Source organism: Symphalangus syndactylus, chromosome 24 (genome assembly GCF_028878055.3).
Source record: "Symphalangus syndactylus isolate Jambi chromosome 24, NHGRI_mSymSyn1-v2.1_pri, whole genome shotgun sequence".
In the NCBI taxonomy this organism is placed as follows: Eukaryota; Metazoa; Chordata; class Mammalia; order Primates; family Hylobatidae; genus Symphalangus; species Symphalangus syndactylus.
Genome location: NC_072446.2, coordinates 27,019,454 through 27,035,608, shown reverse-complemented (window position 1 = coordinate 27,035,608; position 16,155 = coordinate 27,019,454). Strand labels below are relative to the sequence as shown.

At 42.8% G+C, this 16,155-nt stretch overlaps 1 protein-coding gene across 1 annotated transcript; it reads right to left on the bottom strand.

The window, feature by feature from the left end:
- Positions 1–8,847: 8,847 nt before the first annotated feature.
- Positions 8,848–12,003, bottom strand: SPINT3 (serine peptidase inhibitor, Kunitz type 3). The gene is made up of 2 exons (XM_055265077.2): positions 11,914–12,003; positions 8,848–9,233 (listed from the first exon to the last, which is right to left on the bottom strand). The coding sequence occupies exons 1-2, from the start codon at positions 11,987–11,989 to the stop codon at positions 9,040–9,042; spliced, it is 270 nt and encodes an 89-aa protein (XP_055121052.2). The 5' UTR covers positions 11,990–12,003; the 3' UTR covers positions 8,848–9,039.
- Between the last annotated feature and the right edge of the window lie 4,152 nt (positions 12,004–16,155).

The window sequence follows — 16,155 nt, the reverse complement described above, 5'->3', positions numbered from 1 at the left end:
ACCTAGTGACTTGATTCTAATGAGTAGTGATGTCATGGAAAGTGTTGGGATGTCACTTCTGAGATTAGGTTACAAAAGACTATGACTACAATAACTTATTGTATATTTCAAAATAGCTAGAAGAGAAACTTTGGAATGTTCCCAACACAAAGAAATGATAACTACCTTGGGTAATGGATATACCAATTATTCTGATTTGATTATTATACATTCTGTGCATGTACCAAAATATCATATGCCCCCTATAAACATGTATAACAATTATGAGTCAATGAAATAGACTGGCTGGGCTTGGTGGCTTACATCTGTAATCCCAGCACTTTGGGACGCCGAGGCGGGCGGATCACCTGAGGCAGGAGTTCGAGACCAGCCTGGTTAACATGGTGAAACCCCGTCTTTACTAAAAATACAAAAATTAACCAGGCGTGATGGCACACGCCTGTAATCCCAGCTACTCGGGAGGCTGAGGCAGGAGAATCGCTTGAATCTGGAAGGTGGAGGTTGCAGTGAACCGAGATTGCACCACTGCACTCTAGCCTGGGCGACAGAGCGAGTGAGACTCTGTCTAAAAACAAAAGACTATGACTTCTACCTTCTATTCAGTCTCTCTGGAGCTTCTTGCTTGCTCACTCTGATAAAGCAATCTATAGGTTATGAGCTGCTCTCTGGAAGGACCCACTGACCAACAAACTGGAAGTGACCTGCAAGCAAATGAATCCTGCCAGCAACCATCTAAGTGGGCTTGGAAGTGCATCCTTCCCTAGTTGAGCCCCAGCCAGCCAACAATTAGACTTCATCCTTGTAGAAGACCCTGATCCACAGGACTAGCTCTGTAGTCCTTGTGTCCTGCCTCTTCCCTCACCTCCTGTGAGAGTTCCCCTGAATTCCTGCCCTGGTGATACAGAATGGTGTGTCCAGTCTGCCCCCACTGCAGCAGAACTGCCTTCTCTTTGGGAATTTGTTTCTTCACAGAACCACAGGATGTTATTTTCAAAGGGTGTCTGTGCTTGTGTTTAACCTTGTGCTATTTTATAATAATGAACCATTGGAAACCAAGTAAACTAAGTAAATTACAATGCTTGGTAGGTCAGAATATTATGTAGCCATTAAAAATGACACCAGAGAATATTCACCCACCTGGGAAAAAGTTTATAATATAATGCTAAGTAAAAGTCTTGGTAGAAAAAGAAAACCCTGGTAGAAAATAGTGAAAATGGTATACACTCTCTCTCCCTCCTTCTTTCTCTCTCTCTCTCTCTCTCTCTCTATATATATATATATATATATGCACACATACACTATATAGAGTATATACTCTATTGTATATGAGTACTATTTTCACTATTTTAATATATATAAAATTTATAAATAGCATATACAAATTTATACAAAAATACATAGCATTATATACTATATATAAAGTAAATATACTTTATATACATATATAAAGTAATTAAAGGCATATGGAGAGGAATATAACTTTGAGATGCTAATTGGAGCTTTATTCCTGTAGACCTACTTCTCTTTGGTGTTTCCCTCACTCCTGGCACCTGGGCATTCTACTTCATGCCTGGAGAGGAGACAGGACAGCATTACACAGCTCACAGAATATTTAAATTCTTGGCTTGTAGAGTTCAAAAGAGAAGGTTCAGATCTAAGACAAAGGGCTTATTTGGAGATAACTGAGCAATTAAGGGTATCAGGGATCTTAGAGATCATTAGACCATCGGAGCTAGAACCTTAATTTTGGGAAGAAAGTGTGTTGATTACATCAGAGTGAATGCAGATCACGAGATGAAAGAATATATGAAAAACCAGAATCAGGTTTTAACAACCCCTGCTTCCTTTCTGCTCCCTGCCCATGTATAAAATTCTCCCCATTGGAGGTTTAAGGAACAGAGTTAGAAGGGAACCAGAGGAAATGAATGGTGGTTTGGGATCCTGAGAAGGGGGTTCCTAGGCCAATAGGGTACAGGTGTATTTGGGAATCAAGAGAAATGACCACAGCCAGAGTATACTTCCACAACTAGGAAGTATGAATTGAGGATACTAGTTAGAACTGAGAACCCTTGCAGGGTAGATCAAAAATTGGAACATGGGAGGTCTATGTATAGGGTTTTTAGAGGGTCCCTTTGAGTTTCCTATAGTCCCAGGTGGTACAGAGCAGTGAGGTATTTCTTGAGCTCTAAGGAGCAGCAGTGAGGTATTTCTTGAGCTCTGTGGGGCATATAAGTCACTGAGTGAGCTCTCATCAAATGAGGAGGATGCAACAGTTACCTGCCAGAAAAATATCCAGCAGGAATAAAACAGTGTGTATATATGATAGTGACCAAAAATCAAGCACACTTCCCATTGGATGCCTTGGAATTAAGCCAATGCACTGGAATGTAGAAGCAACCCTTAGGGGTATGTGGCGGTCAAACTAATGAAATGACAGAAATTAATTTCCATTACCTGGTTAAATGGAAGATCAAAATGAAAATTCAGGCCAATTACAATTCTTTTTTTTTTTTTGAGACAGAGTTTTGCTCTTGTTGCCCAGGCTGGAGTGCAATGGCGCAATCTCCACTCACCTCAACCTCCGCCTCCCAGGTTCAAGCGATTCTCCTGCCTCAGCCTCCCGAGTAGCTGGGATTACAGGCACGTGCCACCTCCCTGGCTAATTTTGTATTTTTAGTAGAGACGGGGTTTCTCCGTGTTGGTCAGGCTGGTCTCGAACTCCCAACCTCAGGTGATCCGCCCACCTCGGCCTCCCAAAGTGCTGGGATTACAGGCATGAGCCACGGTGCCCGGCTGCCAATTACAATTTTTTAAAAGACATTTGAGCATATCTGAGTTTGTAGTAGAGTTTCATTCCTGCTACAAATTGCACTTCACTGCCAGGTACTCAATGCTTTTTGACCTCCAGACTTTCACTACCTCCATCACAATTAGAAAAATTTTCTCAACAGTTGTTGGGTCTTTGCATCAGTCCCTCCAGATCCAAAGTCCAGGGCAGGAGCAACTGACTGGCTAAGTTCATGTCACACACTTGCACTTAAGCAGCCAATCAGAAGAGAGAGGTAGTATCTGGACTCTGGTTTCCATAGACGAGAGGAACTCAGCTGAGAACCATCAGCTACCAAACTCCCAGCTGGGGTAATAGGCACTTCATTCCTGAAAGGAAACATGGATGCTGTCCACAGCACCTGCCAGAAACCTTTGGGTAGGAACCTGAGGCAAGTTCAGTAGTCCGCCCTTATCCGTGGGGCACGTGTTCTGAGACCCTCAATGGATGCCTGAAACCACGAATAGTATTGAACCCTATATACACTATGTTGTTGTCCTATACATATATAGTTATAATAAAGTTTAATTTATAAATTAGGCATAGTAAGAGATTAACAACAATAATAACAAAACAGAACAATTATAACAATACTCTAGCATCACTTATCTTGCATTTTGTGGGCGTTAAGTAAAATAAGGGTTACTTGAACACAAACACTACAATACTGTGACAGCCAATCTGATAACCGAGTTGGTTTCTAAATGACTAATGGGCTGGTAGCGTGTGCAGGGTGGATACACTGGACAAAGGGATGATTCACATTGTGAGCAGGATGGCACAAGATTTCACCCCAATAACAATGTGCAATTTAAAACTTATGAATTGTTTATTTCTGGAATTTTCCATTTAATATTTTTGGGCCAAGGGTAACTGAAACCACCGACAGTGAAACTGCAAATATGGGGGAACTACTGTACTCATACGAATTTTGGCTTTTGCTCTGAGTTAGATGAAAAGTCAATGAAGGATTGTTAATAGCGGAGCATCAGGACATAAAGAATCCTTCTGGCTGTTCTTTCAAGAATAAACTGTAGAGAGCAAGGACTGAAGCCCTGAGACCAGTTGAGAGGCCATTTCCGTTTTAAAAAATGGATGATAGATGGACCACTAAAGGGTGGGTGAACAGTGGTAAGTGTTGTGTGAGCGTGTGGACTAACTTGTCTATCTGCACCTATGCTGAAGGTGTGTCTTGTCTGGAGCTGTTGAGTATTGATAGAATGAGGCAATTTTAGTCATGAGACTGTAACCAGGCCCCTTGAGATTTCAGCACCCCAGCATTTTTAGTGACTAAAATAATGAAAATGTTTTGCACTTGCTTTTTGCCCAATATTCCTTGTTTCCATGACAAAATTATTTGTTGCAAACAAACAGTTGCTGATGTGCTGTTTCTTTGTTAAACAAGGGGAGATAACTTCAGGGTCACGAAAAGATTTGCAAGAAGGAATGAAGGTCTTTAAGGACGTTGCGACTAGCTGCTGACTCCCAGAGGTCTAGTTGTTCCAGGTGTTACCTGAGACAGAAGAAACACAGGCTTTTCCCCTTGGTTCCCTGAAACTTCCCCTCCCCTACTCCCCAGCCACATTAAAAGCCCACTTTGTTGTTGTTGTTGTTAAGGTAGGGTTGAGAGCTCTTACCCTTCTGCCTTCTTGCTTTGGTTACATTGAATAAACATTTCTCCATCTCCAAACACCCATGCATCAATGTTGGCATCAGCTGCCCATTGGGTACACAAGCATGAATCTGGGGTTCTATGACAATTCTGGTGACCATAGAAGAACCTTGTGCCCATGGCTGGGCAGTCCCAGCCAGGATCTGCATGCACAGGGAGTCCCCAAAGCTGCCCAGGCACCTTGCCTGGGGGACACCCCTCACTGGTTCTTTTCCTGCCAGTGGTGACCTCTTTTGGTGCAATGATCGCTTGGAGTGAAGACATGTACCTGACTTTGGTGTACTTTTGGATTTGCATTTCCTGGGTGAGTCACCACGACCTTTGTGACCATTCTTACTGGATAGTGATCTGGATAGCACCCCATTTGACCCCAGTTTCATAGCACAGGAAGGACAATGGATAGGCCCAGCCTTACCTGAGTGTGGCAACTGTCTAAAAGATCCAGGGCTAGGGAATGTGGCTTTAATGACTGCCTCAACTACTGACACTGTGCCCTGTGCTCCTGAGGGATATGTTTCTTTTCCCCTTCCCTTCCCTTCCCTTCCCTTCCCTCCTTCCCTCCTTCCTTTCTTCCTTTCTTTCTTACTTGACAGAGTTTCCCTCTGTCATCCAGGCTGGAGTGCAGAGGCACTGTCTCAGTTCACTGCAACCTCCGCCTCCTGGGTTCAAGCGATTCTCATGACTCAGCCTCCTGAGTAGCTGGGATTACAGGCATTCACCACCATAGCCAGCTAATTTTTGTATTTTTAGTAGAGACATGGTTTTGCTGTGTTGGCCAGGCTGGTCTTGAACTCCTGACCTCAACTGACCCACTCACCTTGGCCTCCCAAAGTGCTGGGATTACAGATGTGGGCCACCATACCTGGCCTGCTCCTGAGGGATGTGTTTCTATCTGCAGTCAGGAAAACCAACTCTGGGCCTGTAGGTGCATTAGGAGGGGAGATCATGGACAACGTTTATTAGGATACTCAGTGACATCTTTCTCGGTACACAATGAAAGTGTTACCAAACACTGGACAAGTTCCCTAAAACTGTTGCCCAGGGTCTCCCAAGGAATTTTGGAAGGAGATTCTGTCTGTCGGGGACGGGGTGGTCTCTGAAGCGGATTTGCCAGGATTCCTGATGAAACAGGGTATTTCTTCAGATATACTTTGCTCCCATGGTGGGGAGTGGCTGCTCATCACCACGTGCTTAGAAATGTGTCCATTACTTTAAGGATTAGAGCTAATGAAACGTGCTGCTATCACAGCACAGCAAGTCTTTGGATTCTCTAGCTAAAGTTGTTTAGATAATGGGATAGCATTAGATTACCTGCTGGCTGAACAAGGCCAACTCCTCCTGTTTCTCTTACGTTAACACCTCGGCTGAAGTTGAAATGCATGTAGATAAAATAAGAGAGCAAACTTTATGGTGGCAACGGATAAAAGAAGATTAACTAGGATTAGGTGATTGGTATTCTGGATTGTTTCCTTGGATCTCACAAGGGATCCAATCTGTATTTTCTGGTATCGTTACATTTGGCTTACTTCTCTTAGTGTTATTGTAACTTATGTTTTAATTAATGTCATCATCAAATATAGATTAAGATGCTGTTCCAAGACTATAATAGGTAACAGTACCCAGATAATGGAATTACAGTATGCAGGATATGGGCCTGGCCCCTGGAAATACTTTCAACTTCAGGTGGATAGGTTCCACTCTTCAGTTTCCACACCTTTGCCCCTTTTTCAGCAGGAAGTAGCTAACAAAGAATGACACCCCTTTTCCTACATGAATGAGGAATGGAAAAATACAGTGGGGATTTGTAACAGGGCCCCTTGAGATCTCAGCATCCAAGCGTTTTTAGTGACTGAAAAAATGAAAATTCTGATCAGGCCCTGTTTGCTTGCACTTGCTTTTTACCCAATATTCCTTGTTCCCACAACATAATGATAAACTGCTGATGTACTGTTTCTCTGTCAAGCAGTGGGAGTTAACTTCAGGGTCACAAAAAAAGTATCCAAGAAGAAATAAATGTATTTAAGGATGTTGCGACAAGCTGCTGACTCCTAGAAGTCTGGTTGTTTCAGTTGTTATCTGAGAGTGAAGAAACAGACCTTTCCCCTTGGTTTCCTGAAACTCCCCCTCTCTTACTCTGTAGCCACATAACTCTCTGCTTCTTTTTCTTAAGGTAAATTGGAGAGATCTTGCCCTCCTGCCTTCTTGCTTTGACCAAATTAAATAAACCTTTCTCTATTTCCAAGCACCTGTGTATCAGTGTTGGCATCAGCTGTACGCTGGGTACACGAGCCTGAATTTCGGGTTCTATGACAAGATTGGGTGGTTAATGCAAGTACAATTGAATTATAGAGACAATGATCACATTTTCTGAATCTCAAGGCCAGATAGTTCTGGTGTTTCATGAGTAGGAGAAAGAGCTTAAAGCCAGTGATTTAGGTGTTGAGCAATTCAGGAATTTCTAGGACATTTTGGTAAGACAGAATATCTGGTTGGTGTCAGCCATGATTAGGTGTTGAGCAATTCAGGAATTTCTAGGACATTTTGGTAAGACAATATCTGATTGGTGTTAGCCATGGAGAATGCTCCCTCTTGTGAAATGTTGAGAAGGGAAGAGAGAGTGAGGGTGGGTGGAATGGAGCCTAGGGGCTAGGAATGAGGCAATCTTTCTTTTGTGGAAGTCCTCAGTAGGTTGGTGTGACTGCTGCTCTCCAACCTGGAGAAAGAAGACAGCGGCCATGGGAGACACTTAGGATTTTTGTCTTTGTCTCAGACTCTTCCAGAGATGATCCAGGAATCCTGCTTCCCGGTGTTCTCCACAAAAGGGAGATGTGTTTGTTGCCTTGCCAGCATAACTTGGTGTTTTAAAATTTTTCTGATAAAACCTTTAACTGGAAATCAGCACCGTGGGGGAAATTCCGAGATCCATGACAGAGTGAAGCATAGCCATTATAACCAGGGACTCTGCAAATGTACTGACATGAGCTCAATGACCAGCTCTGCCACTTTCCAGCTGTGTGGCCCTGGAAACATTACTGCTCTGTTTTATCCTTGGTTCCTCATCTACCACTGCATCCTAAACTTGAGGGTGCCCACAAATCACCCAGGAACCTTGTTACAAGGCTGGTCATGAGATTCCACATTTCTAACGAGTTCTCAGGTGACCTGGAAGCTGCCTGTTCCTGGAGCACGCTTTGAGTAGTAATGTGATTTTTAGGGTTACCTTGAGGTTTATGTGTATTATTTATGAAGAGCTTAGCATGGAGCCTGGCATAATGGCTTGGAGTTATTGTTCCTCGGGCAATTGGAAGCAGCTGACTTGGACTTTGGGGGAGGACCCTGAATCAGAGTGGTAAATAAGGGACAGTGCCCACATGAACACTCCCTCTTCAATTCTGCCCTCCATCCCAGAGGAAGTCTGGAAAAATTATGGATTGGGGGGATTACAATGCAATGGAAGAGGCCTTTTGGTGGGATCAAGGATGCCTCTGTTTTGTTCCCACCCTGTGATCTTAAAGAAGTCCCTCCGCATCTATGGGCCCTCTTGAAATAAATGAAAGAAATGATTCCTGTGTTTTTCTCCTCTCCCTCCAAGTTGTTGTAATTGGTGTTGCTTAAGGCAAACCAAAAGACTCTAGGACCAGGGCTCTTCACTCCTCTCCCCATGTAGCCCTTGGCAGGAAGATGTGGTTTAGCCTTAGTAGATAACAGCTTTCATAAAAATTCACTTTTTTTTTTTTTTTGAGACCAAGTCTCACTCTGTCACCAGGCTGGAGTGCAATGGTGCGATCTCGGCTCACTGCAACCTCTGCCTCCTGGGTTCAAGCGATTCTCCTGCCTCAGCCTCCCGAGTAGCTGGGACTATGTAGTATAGTAGCGTGCGCCACCACACCCAGCTAATTCTTGTGTTTTTAGTAGAGACGGGGTTTCACCATGTTGGCCAGGATGGTCTCGATCTCTTGACCTCGTGATCCACCCGCCTTACTCAGCCTCTCAAAGTTCTGGGATTACAGGTGTGAGCCACCATGCCTGGGCCACTGCTTTTTTTTTTTTTTTTTTTTAAATTAAAAGTGTCCTTAACATCTTCAGTTTCTCCCCAGTTCCCCTTTCTTCCCTGGTTTCTGATGTTTCCTTGTTTCTTATTTTACAAGACCAGAAATCTCCTTGTCCAATGTAAGCCCTTCCAATATCGTACCCAAATTTCCAAATCCACCCCCTCTGTCCTTCAAAACCTTTATCTCCCAGTGGGTTAAGCAGTAATTCATACTAAGGTGTGAATGGTTGCTCTAAATTTCCCCAGTGTATTTGTAAGTACGTGTATGTTTTAAAAAGGAGGTCTTGAGATTTTAAACATGATTGCAACATTTATAGAATTTCAGGCACAGAGATGAAGCATTTTTAGGAGCACATCAGGGAGAATAAATGTGGGGGTAGAGGAATGAATCTCTTGTTCACACACACACACACACACACACACACAAATGCCTTCTATGGCCCTCAGAGCAATCCCAAATCCATGGAGGGCTGTGTTCTTGTTAGAAAATCATGTGAACTTGCAGAATTTCTCACATTTTTCTTTCCTCAAAAAGTTGTTGCTGTTGCCTCCGCAGCCTCCGTAAGCAAATAACTCACATTCACCAGTTTCCAAGTTGAAAAACCATCGCATCATGTAGGTTCGACAAGGGCCCTTTTCCATAGGAAAAGCGCATACATTTGGGAGGAGATCCTTGATAGTGTCTGAAGAGAGAAAGTGGTTGAAGGAGACTAAGCCCATCACCTTCTCCTTGTTTGCCTCGTATGCCAGGGGCTGTGACAGCCCTGGGCACAATTGTGAGGCCATCCACAATGGCTGTGCTCTGTACCTCTTTCTACCCAGCCATGGTCTGATCTGTCTACACAGAAGTTGACATTTTCACTTCTGAGAGTAGCCTGATGTGGTGAGAATCACAGGCTTGAGAATCCAACTCAAGTGGATTGAGATCCTATCGCAGCCACTTGCTACTGTGTGATGTTGTATAAACCTAACTTCTTCATGTCTCCATTTCTTCATTTGTAAAATCAAGGAGTTGAACCACATCATCTCTGAGTTCCCTTCCAGACCTGCTTTTATAAGATTTGATAATAAAGATCCTCAGGTTCCTACCTCCTGTCTCATAATCAATTCTAGAATTGATATCCTATGAGAGAAGGAGGACAGACTTTGAATGTGAGAGCAAGATTGAATCTGAGAGGGTTCAAACTTGTCTCAATTATCTTCTAGCTATGTGATCTTGGACAAATGACTTATCTCCTTGACATTCAATTTCCTTCATTGTAAAAATGCAGGTGTAATATCCACGTTTTTGGTTTATTGCAGGGTTAGAGCTTACCAGTGAAAAGCATTGATAAATAGAAGATAAATCAATAAATAGTAGCTGCTCTTAATCATTCTATTTCTTAAACAATAAGACTCTTGAGGAGAGGGACCTCATTGTACTCATTTCTGCAGCCTTAGTGCCTAACACAGGCCTAGTTCTCAGTTCTTAGCAAATATTTGTTAATAGAAAACCACCACCACCACCCCACTGAGCCCCTCTAGGGCAGGATTAAAAGTTTCTTTGTACCCTCCTTTTATGTTTCTGTCACCATGTGGGCAGTATTACTCTTTGTGGTAGCTAGCAGAACTTCCAACATTATGTGAAGAAACTAAGGCCAGATAGTGAAGTACCTGTCCTAATGTCAGGCTAGGAAGCAGTAGGACCAAGAATCAAACCCAGCATGGTTCGACTGCAAAGGCTTGCAGGTTCTCCATCCATCTTGGTTGTTGTAAAATGAGTGAATGTACGGATGAATGATCACACCTATGGTGGAACTTCAGGCAGCAGCCTAGGGTTTGGAAAGGTTCAGACTCTGTCTTATCCTCCTGCCTGCAAGGCTGACGCTAAGGGTGCAGGAGAATGGGGAAGAGGCAGAATAGCTTATCCAGTCAAGGTGGGAGGTGGAGGGGCATGTTCTTCAGGCATCCTAGTCACAGCAGCATCGGCCCTTAGACCCTTACAGGTGACTCTATAGGGGCTGGAGTCCCATCTGCTCTTAATTTTCTCAGTCTTGCTTCTCTGCTCTTCCATTCCATTAAACCAAAGGAAAATCACTTGACTTGTTTCTTTTTTCTGTAAAGTAGATAATGACACCATGTGTGTGTGTTTTGAGTGTGACAGAAGCTGTTCTAAGTGCTTTACAAGAATCTATTAAGAGGTAAGTTATACTGAGAGCTTGACATACATCAGACTATTTGATTAATAAAGCAGAAAAGATGGTTAATCTTTTTTATAGAAGAAGAAACTGATGATCAGAGAGGCTATAAATGATGTTCCTGAGGCACAGAGTTTGTAAGTAGAAGAGCCCGGCCCAGAACCCAGGTGTGTCTGACTCCGGGAATGCTCATCCTGTAAACCACTACATTCTTCTTACTGATGGCAGACGTTTTCAAACTCGAGTATAGATCAGAATCATCTGGAAGGCTTGTTAGAGAGACCCACCTCCACAGTTTCTGATCAGGTGGGACTGGGAACTAGTATGTTTCCAGTTGATACTGCTGCTGCTATTGCTGTCGGACTAGGGGACAAACTCGAGAACCACTCATCTATAGGGTTATTGGGAGGTTTAGGGTTCCATTTATATCTAAGAATGTATCATTAATAGCTCCATGTACATACGTGCAGAGAACTATGCTTGCATGTGCAAGGATTTTCACTGGCACATTGACAGTGATAATCTCCAGAAGGTAAGATTTTGATAATTTTTTACTTTCTTACCCTTTTGTGTATTCTATTACGCATTTTTATACAGGGAATCCTACTGGCTGCTTAAAAATCTTGGAAACTGCTGCCTACTATCCCCATTTCCAGCAGATTATCTTAGCTATAACTGCACTTCATCTCCCCACTTCCATTTGCAGATTCCAAGCTTCCACAGAGAAAGTGGCCCAGGAAGGAGCCTTTTCTGACAAGTGCATCTAACTTGACTAAGTCCCTCACTCTCAAATCCTGGCTCTGATCTCCTTTTCTCAACCTCTCCTTGCCTGCCACCAGCCCCACCCCAGACATTGAAGGCCCCTTTTCCTGCTTTACTTATTTCATTTTCTATAGCACTTTGATCGTCTATCATGTATATTAGGTATTGTATGTCTCTCTCCCATTAGCATCTTAATTTCACAAAGGCAGGGTCTTAGGCTCTTTGCTTTAACCCCAGCACCTAGGACAGTGCCTGGCACATACTATGTGCCCAATATATATCTGATGCAGTGAATTGAACTGAATTGACTCTCAATCCGGTAAGGTAAGAAATGGGCTCTGTTTGTGCTGCATCACCTCCCCACCACCCCACCCCCCAGCCTGATTCCCAGTCTACTCTTTGAGATCCCACATTTCATACCAACCTCGTGCTAGTTCTGATCGAAGCTCTAGGCAGAGAGTGAGAATCAGGAGAAATGAGAGAGAGGCCTGAAGCTGCATGGTGCCACTCAGCCAGTGGCTCAGCCTGGGGTTGCCATTTTAGGGAGAAAAGGGACCAAGGGGAGGAGCCTGGCCCCACATCCAGCTCATTCACCCTTAACTCAGGCTTTTCATGGGGCTGGGCTGCCTCAGGAACAGAGTGTTCAGCCAAAGCACAGCTTCGCCTCTCTCCTCCTGGCCTTATCTGATCTGGCCACCCAGGCTACTTTAGTACCACTTCAGGGTGGAAGCCCTTTTCACAATAATAAAAAGACAGCAGCCATTTTTGAGTACCTTTTCTTTTCCAGGCACCATGCAAAATAGTTTTCACACGTTGCTTCTCTTAAGTCTACACAGGAATCCCACAACACTTAAAACTCCCATTTTGTAGATGAGAGGAGGTTATGCTACTTTGACCATTGTTACATGGACAGCAAGTTTCAGAGACAAGACTGAGACCCCGGTCTGTCTGCTTCAATGCCCTCGTATCGCTCATTCATTCAACAAACATTCATCAAGTACCCACACTGCACCAGGCAAAGTATTAGATGCTGCCTCTATCCCATCTGGGTGCTCCCAGGAAATTATGGGAACAATACTCACAAACACATTGGAAGTCAGAAACAGTCACCTACTTGGAGGAGGAGCAGATTCAGTATATTTTAATAGAAATATCAAAAGCACCATGTAGAAGGAGGGCCCAGCTTTGTTTGGTTCAGAGGGTCATGCTCTCTAGAGACACACCCCAGAATCCAGCACATTCTACCTGTCTCCTTTCCTTGATTCTCTAGAGATCCATTTTTCTGAAAGACAAAACCAGCATGCTTTAGTGAGATTTAGTGAGCCTCAGATTTAAAATGTGAGGTTGTGATGGGTCCAGCTATTCTTTTTCAAGAAGCATTCTATCATATATTTATTATTATTTATTTTTAATTGAGAAATAAAAATTGTATAAAAGCAGTCCCCAATTTACAATGGTTTGACTTACAATGTTTGACTTTATGATGGTACAAACACAATGCACAGTCAGTCAAAACAGTACTTTGAATACCCATACAACCATTCTGTGTTCACTTTTAGAACAGTATTCAATAAATTACATGAGATATTCAACACTTCATTATAAAAAGGGCTTTGTGTTAGATGATTTTGCCCAACTGTAGACTAGTGTAAGTGTTCTGAGCAAGTTTAAGGTAGGTAAGGCTAAGCTATGATGTTTGGTAGGTTAGATGTATTCATCGCGTTTCAACTTCTGATATCTTCAACTTAGGATAGGTTCATTAGGTTATAATCTCATCATAAGTTGAGGAACATTATATATTTATGATGTACAATATGATGTTTTGAAATATATGTGTGTGTATATATACAGAGAGAGAGCGAGCAATTTTCTCTCTTAGCAATTTTCAAGTGTACAATATGTTATTAACTACAGTCACCATGCTGTGCAATAGGTCTTCACAACTTATTCTTTCTGTCTAACTGAAATTTTGTACCCTTTGACCAGCATCTTCCCAATACTTCCCACCCCCAGCCCCTGGTATCCACCATTCTACTCTCTGCTTCTGTGACTTCAGCTTTTTTAGATTCCACATGTAAGTGAGATCACCTGGTATTTGTCTTTCTGTGCCTGGTTTATTTCATGTAACCTGCAGGTTCATCCACGTTGTCACAAATGGCAGGATTTCCTTTTTAAAGGCTGAGTAGTATTCCATTGCGTATATGTACCACATTTTCTTTATCCATCCAGTGATGGATACTTGGGTTGATTTAAGTCCAGCTACTCTTGACCTGGGCAATTCATTTAACCTGTTCCAGCCTCAGTTTTCTTATCTATAAACTGGGGTTAATTATGTTGCTTTAGCATTCTTCCCAGAATTGGTGCAAGTGTTCAATAAATATTCAAATGCCTCACACATGGTGAATACACACACAGGTACATGTCTTTTGCAAGGGACGTGTGTGTGTGTGTGTGGCAATGACACCTTTTTGAAAATGGGGGTGCTAACTGGATCAGCAACATACTTAGTTCCTACAGAAATGTTTTCCCCATCTTTGCACGTTAGTTATAGCTCTTCCTTTTCTTTAAATTCCCTGGAACCATGATACTCATTCCTTGGCCATTGCTTTCTCTAACTATAGCTTATACAATTGTTGGTCGACCCTCTCATTATCTGTTGATCTTTGCTGTTTACCCCACATTTACTTCCTTGAAGGCACTTCTGAAGCCTATATTGCAACATCTCTGTGGTACAACTTCTTTTGCACATTGAGGGGTCCACCAGCATTATCCTTGATATCTCCTTTCGTAGCCCTCTTGGCTGATCAAATCTGTTCATCAGAAAACAAAATAATGATAGAAGGAAGAAATAAATAGACTGTCACTTGTTGTGCAGGCAGAGGAAAGGCGGGGGCACCTATTGGTGATCCTTGGCTGAGAGCTTCCTACAGTGCTGCCTCCTCTGGGGCAATGGATCAGGAAGTGAGAAGCTGCCTTTAAACGTACTATTCGGGAAAGCAGGGGAGGGAGTGATACTGCCCCCAAGGACACTCGGCAATGTCTAGAGACATTTTTGATTGGGGGCACCTACTGGCTTCTTGTGTGTTGAGGCAGAGATATTGCTAAACATCCTATACTCCTCAGGACAGCCCTCACATTTGGCATCAAATGTTAATCATGCCAAGGTTAGGAAACCCTGCAGAAGAGCAATAGATATAAACACTTTTTAAAAAAATTATAATAATATTTCCAACATTAACAGCATGATAAGGATCCAGTGCAGTGAGGGACAGTGCCTGATGAGGTGTGTCTGTACTCATTTGGCCAAACAGGCCTTGTGGGAAGGTGCAACAGGACCTGGCCCTTGAAAAGCTCATTCTGTACTCAGGTTGCCCTGGGGATCTTTGGTCATGACTCAGTGAATTGGCTCTTTCTCAGGAGATCTGGGTGGCAGTGTTATCGTAATTCCAGAAAGGGGAGGGCAAGTGTAAGATTTATTAAAAACGCATTAGAGCAGCTAGAAGGCAGCCCTAGTTAGTTATCTAGCACTTATAATCATTACAGGAATCTTACTAACCCTATGTCAACCGTATGTGTGTGCATGTATGTGAAAAATCATTACATTATTTTTTTAGAAACTTTAATAAATTCAGGAGCTACATGTGCAGGTTTGTTACATGGACATATTGCATAGTGGTGAAGCCTGGGCCCGAAGAGTGAGCACTGTACACCATAGTATTTCAACCCCGCTCCGTAATATTTCAACCCCGCTCTGCTTCCAATTCACTTACTTCTTTTTTTTTTTTTTTTTTTGAGATGGAGTCTTGCTCTGTCACCCAGTCTGGAAGTCTGGAGTTCAGTGGCGTGATCTTGGCTCACTGCAGCCTCCACCTCCTGGGTTCAAGAGATTCTCCCACCTCAGCCTCTCGAGTAGCTGGGATTACAGACGTGCGCCACCACGCCTGGCTAATTTTTGTATTTTTCGTAGAGACGGGCTTTCAGGCTGATCCCAAACTCCTGACCTCAAGTGATCCACCCAGCTAGGCCTCCCAAAGTGCTGGGATTACAGGCAAGCGCCACCGCGCCCGGCCCCAATTAACTTACTTTTGATTGAGACCCATTACTTTGGCTGGTTTAAGGAAGGAGGAAGTAAATAAGGGTGGGATTTTGAAAGAATAAAGTTTCACCCTTCAGGGTCTAACCTCCAAATGACCTTTCTCTTTTCTAGAAGGAAGAAGGGGACTAACATCTTATGAGCACCGTATGTCAGGCAATTCATTTAATTCTGGTAAAATATAGTAACTTTGCACCAGTATAGCTCTACTTCCTGCCCCTCCTTTGTGCTTTTGTTGTCATATATATTACATTTATGTCTATTATAGCAGTGTTATAATCAAGAGAAGACCACATACACACACACACACCCTTATACACACATATACACACTTTTATATTTACCCGCATACTTACAATTTCTGGTGTTTTTCATTCCTTCCTGTGGATCAAAATAACCATCTGATCTCATATCCTTTCAGCCTTAAGGAAAAAGTCTAGTCTGAGAGAAGCATCACCTCCTCTCAGTTTTTGTTTATATGGGAAAGTCTTCATTTTGCCTATATTTTCTTTAATTCAAATTTTTATTGAGATAATTATAAATTCAAGTACAGGTGTAAGAAATGATATGGTT

Coding starts and splice junctions, on each gene's coding strand:
- SPINT3 (XM_055265077.2), bottom strand. CDS start 11,989: ATGCAGCTTCAGGCCTCTCTCTCATTTCTCCTGATTCTCACTCTCTGC. Junction 9,234..11,913: donor TCGATCAGAACTAGCACGAG/GTTGGTATGAAA, acceptor TTCTCTCTTCAG/ACACTATCAAGGATCTCCTC.